Source organism: Trachymyrmex septentrionalis, unplaced genomic scaffold (assembly GCF_001594115.1).
Source record: "Trachymyrmex septentrionalis isolate Tsep2-gDNA-1 unplaced genomic scaffold, Tsep1.0 scaffold25, whole genome shotgun sequence".
Lineage (NCBI taxonomy): Eukaryota > Metazoa > Arthropoda > Insecta > Hymenoptera > Formicidae > Trachymyrmex > Trachymyrmex septentrionalis.
In genome coordinates, this window is record NW_017305408.1 from 1,701,647 (window position 1) to 1,709,210 (window position 7,564).

General features: G+C 37.1%; 1 protein-coding gene across 3 annotated transcripts in view; it reads left to right on the plus strand.

The window, feature by feature from the left end:
- LOC108748924 (protein similar) overlaps positions 1–7,564 on the plus strand; it is a 45,868-nt gene that overhangs the window by 7,102 nt on the left and 31,202 nt on the right. Inside the window, exon 1 of one of the 3 annotated variants that reach the window (XR_001939331.1) lies at positions 4,104–5,879. The exons of 1 other annotated variant lie outside the window; for it this stretch is intronic. Coding sequence is in view for 1 of the 2 variants with exons in the window: in XM_018487349.1 (XP_018342851.1) it covers positions 4,633–5,879 (1,247 nt within the window). In the remaining variant the exon portion in view is untranslated. Of the gene's footprint in view, positions 1–4,103; positions 5,880–7,564 lie in introns of those variants that run through there. One more of the 3 variants, XM_018487349.1, reaches the window with a different exon arrangement.

A 7,564-nucleotide genomic window follows, 5' to 3' on the forward strand; every position in this document is an offset into this window, starting at 1 on the left:
GATTTCTATAGTTTGTGTTATCACACATATACAATCCTATAATATATTATCTTGTCTACAATTTTCGTAATGGTCGATGAATAATATTAATTTCTGAATATTGCCGAATAAGCGTAATTCGGCTGCCCAGTCACATTAACGAAAAATGCAAAATAGTAGAAGACTTTTCGACTCAATTTTTAATCAGGAACAGCATGATGATTAATGTATGATTAGTGTCTGCTATTTAAGAGACACCCTGTAGATTGTTTTCTGTTCTCAAGACATCTAATGGCGAAATTCGATTGGAAGCGCATTGTTGTACACGTTGAAGTGTTTTACACTGATTTAATTTGAGTGTAAAAATGAATATGCAAATATTTCGAATTATAAAATACATATTTTACCTAACAGCACAATAAAGTATATTGGCTTAGTTTACATCGTGCAAACCATATACACATATGTGTATTTAATTAATCATTTTAATTAATCATATTATATCAATTTAATACATCATTCTTTGAATATATCGTTGAAATTACAATAATAGAAAGTTATTAATTAGTACGTGTATCAAGTGCACGATGTAAACTAAGCCATTGAGTGTTTCACGATTTAACCGGTTTTTATGTTTATTTATAAACGTATACCGGATATATATTTACATGAACTTTTGTACGACGGCTTTAATGTGCATCAGTGGGCACTGATTGTAAGCGCGTCCAAACTAAATTCGCTATAAGACTTCTCGAGTACATAACCGAAATTATGTACGACGTGTCATTAAATTCGATTGAAGGATACTTATTAATCGCGGTTTGGAAAAACCTCGCGCGTCACTACTGTATAGAAATCCTAAGAAACAGCATCATTTCCTGTGCAAATACTTTGTACGTAAATGTTTAGATACTTCCTGGCCAAATCGGCTCAGAGTATTGTATGCATATCGTATATGTCACATCCGGAAGTATTAATCATCGCTTAAATATCCATGAAACTTAGGCGCGATAAAAAACACACTGCTTATTCGTTTAACCGAGAGTAACACGAAGATTTTATATATCGAAGGCTGCAAAAAACGTTCACCGTAACTAAATATGTACAAGCCGATCGACATGGAAACGATCGCGGAATAATTTCCGCGTTTTCGTATCGGCAGTACTTCCGATTGCGTAATTCGCCACGAGGATTACGCGGCCGATTCAAGGATGTATTGCGCAGGTTGCGTCAAGATTGCATTACCCGTCATCGGGATTGCGTTGCATTCATGCAGGTTGTGCGTCTCGCTAAAAAAAATACCGGATAAATGTTTGCGAGCACGGAAAGAATGATTGATCTATATCTAAAAGTTTTTATTCTAAATTTCTTACAGTGAAATCTCACTCCAAGACAGTGAAAATGCTACTATCCTTGAAAAAAAGTAAAAATGTAATTAAATATTTAATTTCTGGAGAAAAAGTGATGATCTTCACTCTTTTTAGAATAAATTTTCATTTCAAAGGCGTGAAATCTTCTCTGAAGTGAAAATTCACTCTAAAAAGGATGAAAATTGAGAAGAAAAGATTCACTCTTTTTCAAGAAGTGAAATATTTTCACTTTTTTTTGCATTTTCACTCTCTTGCAATGAGATTTCACTGTAAGAAATTTAGAATGTGTAAGTATAGATACAAGTCTGAAAATAATTTGTTAGTCCATCAAAATAATACAGAAAATATATTGTACATTGAGATTTATATTATTTGTATCACACAAAGACCTTGCATTAGTTCGTAATTTCTTACGTATATTTTTAATTAATTTGAAAATATGATTAAGGCCAGTATTCATAATCAGTTCTTATATTCAAGATCGTCTTAAGTTCTGTTTTAGGTGTTAAATCAGGAATCAATCAGAGGCCGGTATTCATAGTCAGATCTTATATTCAAGATCATCGTAAGTACGGTCTTAAGAAGTTACGAACCAATCAGAGGGCTACATTAGCGTCTTAAGATATTACTTAAGACGGTCTTGAAATAAGAACCGGCCTATGTCTAGTTTTAATATAGAAAACTCAAGCATGAAGAGAGCAATAGTGCAAAAAATTTTGATATTCTAGAATCTAGCAATTAGCTTAAGCGTTTTATATAATTATTTTGACAATCCAATAAAATTTATTTTTCGATCTGTATCTAACTAAAATTTTAAATAATTCAACAAAGCCGTTTTTTTTTTTTCTATGAGTGATTCGTGACGGACACAACAGCTTCTCTTGTTCTTTTTTAAGCGCGCGATACTCGTTGGGGATCGCGTTATCTTCTGCGATAGGAACGTTAGCGGCCGACCACCAGGCATTCAAATTACCGGAAAGTCATTAGACAGAGAGTGAAGAGAACAATCCATTTACCGCTTCCATTAAGATACGCAAAGCAAAATAAACTCCTTTGCTTCAACGTTATTTTCGTTGACAAGTATGTCTTAACTCGAAATTTGATAAGATCTCTCCAACATAATTCCGTAGGCAATTTGATAAAAGTCAGTGACTTTAAAAGGAAACTGTTAAAAAATAAGTCAAGTTTTGATTTAGGGAAAAAAAAGTCACTAACTTATCAAAAGTGTCCACATTAAGGCCATAAAATGATAGTGTTCCCAAAAGATTAATTTGGTTCCTTCAGATATTTAATTTACCAATGTTTTTTTTTAAATAGTGATATATGGCACCAAAATAATGACGGACAAAATATTCATTTCTAGCTAGATTTATATCTGAATCGTAACAAGCTACGTGCTAAATTAATGCAAAAATATGCTAATTGCGTTGTTTTTCAACACATTCCCTTCTATCGACGTTTCTGTGAGAGATATAAATTACTATCACGAATTCGATCGCTCGTATTTCGATTATGTCGTTGCGACTCTTTCCCTTTATGCGAAAAATCACAAAAATAGTTTTGCAGAAATATTTTTACACTGAATTCGTAACGTTCGACGTTGTTTGCACGATGACAGTAATTTATTACGTCAGAAACCTGCAGAATGGCAGGCATCTGGAACGTCTACGTTTGATGAGCCGCAGTAGATAAATCAAAATGTCTGAAACGGTAAAAACGTGCTCAGTGAATTTGTTGTTATGTCGCACACGGCGTCGATGATAGAGTATCGTTATCGATGTGCGAGATAACGATCGTTCAGAACGTCCAGCAGAAATAGCATCGCATTGCTACCGAGATTTAGTATCGCGCGAACCGTGAAGGTGGATTAAAAGTCATACCGAAGGAAGCATGCAAGAGGACGAAGATGACGATCCCGCTCATAGTTGAGTTGTTCTCGACGGACCGCTAAACTAAATCGTCGACATCCCGCTGACGATTCTAATTTCGATCCTAGTTCTATTAAGATAAAGAATAAGAGAGACAACTGAGAGATACAAAAAAGATAAGCCGATAAGAGATAATAGAAAAAAATTTGTCGTTGCGACTACCGTTGATTACTGAAGGCGAGATGAAAATGATTGTAGAGACCAAAGGATACGTAAAAAAAGTAAGTGCGAGTCATTTGATGTGGATGAAACTCGAAAAGAGTAGAGTTGGATAAGCGGATAAAAAGGAGAGTGGAGAATTGAGAGAGAAAGGTAGTAGGAATTGAGGGAATTTTATTTTTTTCGCGAAAATTGCAGTCATTGAACGTACGAAGCGCGTATAGAGTGTAAAAAGAGGCCAACTTTGTGAAGAATAGAAAAGAAGAGCGAAGTGTGAATAAATTGAGAAGTGTGAGGAAAGAAAGATTAGAAAAGAGGGGACTGGAAAAAAAAACGCAGCAGACATTCCACTTGTGAAGAAGAATTTGAATGTTAATATTCAGGTATACAAGCAGGTTTTATTTTTTACATCTTTACCTTTTTCTTTATTGGTGCTAGGAAATTCCTGATGATATTATACATTGGCCACGTGGACCGGCTATAATCAAGATAAGCTCTTAGCAACGAAATGAGAAAGATAGACGTGAGAAAGAAGAGGAATGAAATTTCAAGCGAGTGGAAAACGATTGAGACGCAAAAAAGATGAAACGCATTAATGCAGAAAATTTATTTTTACATAGATCGAATCTACATGGAATTGAATTTATATAGCTTTTTACACAGATTAAATTTATTACAGAGATTGACTTGTTAATGAATGGTAAAGATAATATTTTTAATTCTTTTATCGAAGAGACTAGTGAAGAAATAAAGAAAATTATACAAGAGTTGAGGAGGAAAAGAATAAACGGAGTAAGTTTAGGAAACTTGAACATTTTTTTTAATGAAGACGAAAAGATGAAGAAAGAAAAAAGCGGACGTGGAGAGGTGAAGGACGATCGTCAACAGGAATTAGCATAATTAAATCGTGAAATTCTCGGTGACCGTGAATTAATCGCAAATAGAATCGGTTCTTAACGGAGAAAAAGAGACAATAAACAAGGAAAGAAAAAAGACAAGATAAACGGAAAAAAATTTGTCGATGAAAGATCCTCGATAAGATGTCAAATTTCTATCGATCGTCTTGATCGAAATAAGTGTAATTAGTTTTAAGAAAAGATAGAAAAAAAATCCGGTAAAGAAGATTGAAGAAAAATAAAGAAAAAGAAGTAGAAACGTTGAAGAGTGGTGAACAACTGAGAGATTAAGTGACGTGGATGAATAATCAAGGAATTAAAAACATGAACGCGCGTTTGCACGAGGTGACAGCAGAAAGAGAAAGAGAAGAAAGTGAGACGAGGGAGGAGGGTGGAAACATCATTCTTGACGACGGTCGGTGCTCTCAACAGCGAGGTCGTTGCTCTGATCTTCCCAACGACTGGATCGGCAAGATATCGGGTTACACTGGTGCCGATGCGCATCACATGGCGGGAGGAAACGTGATTGATTTCCCGTCGCGCGAATTGCTGAAACCACCACCGCTGCCGCCGCCGTCGTCTTATGGTCCAGCGATCGCGTTTAACAACGTCTTACCCTCTCCCAGTATTACGTCACACGTTGATGGTAGTGCTGGATCACGAGCTTGCGATATCGAGACGGCATCTTGCTCCACGATGAGATTTCCTTATGCGCCTGGTGCGACTTGCGACGTGGCGTGCAGTAATGCACCAGCGACGACGTGCAATGTCGCTCGAGCGAGTGCCGACTGCGACGGTCCGCAGACAACGTGGTTCCGCAACGAGGCTCACTTGGCCGAGCCACAGTCGGGGGTTTGCACGGCGAGCACGACGACGACCTCGAGAATTTGCCAGCTGGGCCCAATCGACGTCGAGGATCTCGCAATGTACTTCGATTCACCGACGGACGGCAGCAAGCCACCACCCTCGTTCGGTAATCGAGCGATCTATTCGAAGAAATCGCGATACGGACAGGTCGCGAGGATGGATCAGTCTCAGGAGCATCACCACCGCGATCTGAATTTCCGCGATCTACCTTCTTGCGATTTGCGCTTAGTCGATCTAACACCTAGCGATCTAACATCTAGCGATCTAGCGCCCAATAATCTACAAGCTTGCGATATGGGACCGAGTACACTGGGATATTGCGACCTGGGGAACAACGATCTACGGTTTCGTAATTCCGGTTACGACGGTCCGCCGTTTTGTGATCCAAGACTTGGCGATCCGCGATTTTGCGCTGCGAGGCTGTCCGAGGAGCAGCCCCGTGAACCAGGGCGACACGATCCGGGACTGGGTAATTGGTTCTGCAACGACTGCCCGGAACTGTTCAATTTCTGCAGCGAGGAACGGTGGCTGCAGTGCCCGGCGAGCGACCGCTGTCCCCTTTATGACACCTCGTATGCTTACGACGTGCCTGTTTTACCGCCATGTATGTACGAGAATGGTTACAACGATAATTGGCATTACGACAATACGGAGGACGAACAACTCCTCGAGAATTACTTGTAAGTCGGCGATCATCGTAATGTCCTCTTTCTCTCCGTTCTCATCCGTTGTCAAAGACAGATTGTCCTTGTTTAATATCATATTATGTTAGAATCACAAATGGTGAATGATTTTAATGAAATTTGTTGAAATTTTCTAATGATTTTCTGAATGATGGTATACTGTTAGCTATTAAGAGAACAGTAGTAATTCAATCCATTTCCTCGGTTAATTTTTAAGTAAACAATGTCCATATTAATATGCACTTAGTAAATAATAAATTAAATTTGAGTTAAATTTAATACATTTGTCTTTAGTTAAATTGTTTTATTCTATTGCTTTTTATTAAATTAACGACATATGTAGTAAGATAATGGCGATCTATAAAATTGATTAAAAATAAAAAATTAGGTACCATATGGCGTTATAAAATTTAACAGATTAAATCTAGTTTCCTTAAAATTAATCTGGATATTTTAATTTTAATTTTATTGAATTTTATTAGTTTTCTTCTAATATAATCTTAGAATCCAACTTAGATTTACTTACTTAATTTTGGTAGATTTGTATATTCTTTTATTCAGTAGGTTTTTATATCTTGTTAAGAAAAATTGGATTTCTTTAACTTTGAAATAAGATTTCTCAATCACTTAACAACAAGTTTGAACCGTTATTGCAAGAAAACTTTGTTTGTTCAATTGAAGGAGGACTTTGTATGTTATTTGCAGTTTACGCAATATGGAACATTTTATATCAATCTTACGCGGTAAAAAAGAAAATGAGTTGACAATCGTTTCGTCACGATAATTTTCCACAACGTTTAATTACGTCTACCGTTCTATTGGATTAGTCGATCAGTTTGACTTTGACTGGAGTCCGCGCCAACGGTAGGAGGGCGGTGAGGGAGAGAAAACGTGACGAGATCGTAGGATCGATTTCAAAAGCAATATCGTTCGAAGGTCGACCTGTCGCGATGATAACGCTTCGCTTAGCGATAACGTCGGCGCTTTTTCTCGATTAACGACCGAAAAGATGCACCTTCCAATCCTAATAGCTGCATTCTGTAACAATGACAGTGGTCGAACACGCTCGAACTCATAGGATTGTTGTTTTAAATTAGGTTGTTCAAACGATTTCTTGAACTGAAGATGAAGTTGATAATTTTATAAAATGTTGAATATACATCAGATCCAATCAAATAAGTTCAATTGCTATCGAACTACTATTTAAATGTTCTCTTTATCGATACGCATATATATATATATATATATATTTGCGCTTAGTAATCGAGCGCAGCCTTGCTTCGAGATCAAGTAGCGTCCGCAGCTGCACAGCATCATGATACACGGTTAGCGATACAACGTAATATTGAGCCGAGTTGACGACCTTCAAGAATCGAGCAATGAGACTATGGTCTGTTCTTCCACCCCAAGTTCTGAACTGGTGTAATAAGTTAGAGTGAAACAGGTATAGTTTGTTTTATTCTAACTTTTTGCATTAGTTCAGAACTAGTTTAGAATTCTTCGAAAAAGAACAGACCTCGTTTATCGTTCGTGATAGCGCACCTGACATTACACTTGTCGCTTACAAGGTACTTCAAGATGTCTGTTTACGGAAAAAAAGTTCAGAGATAGTCAGGAGAGCTCTCGTTCATGCATGATTCATTTTACGTGAAAAATGAAAAATGATATATCTATATGTTATA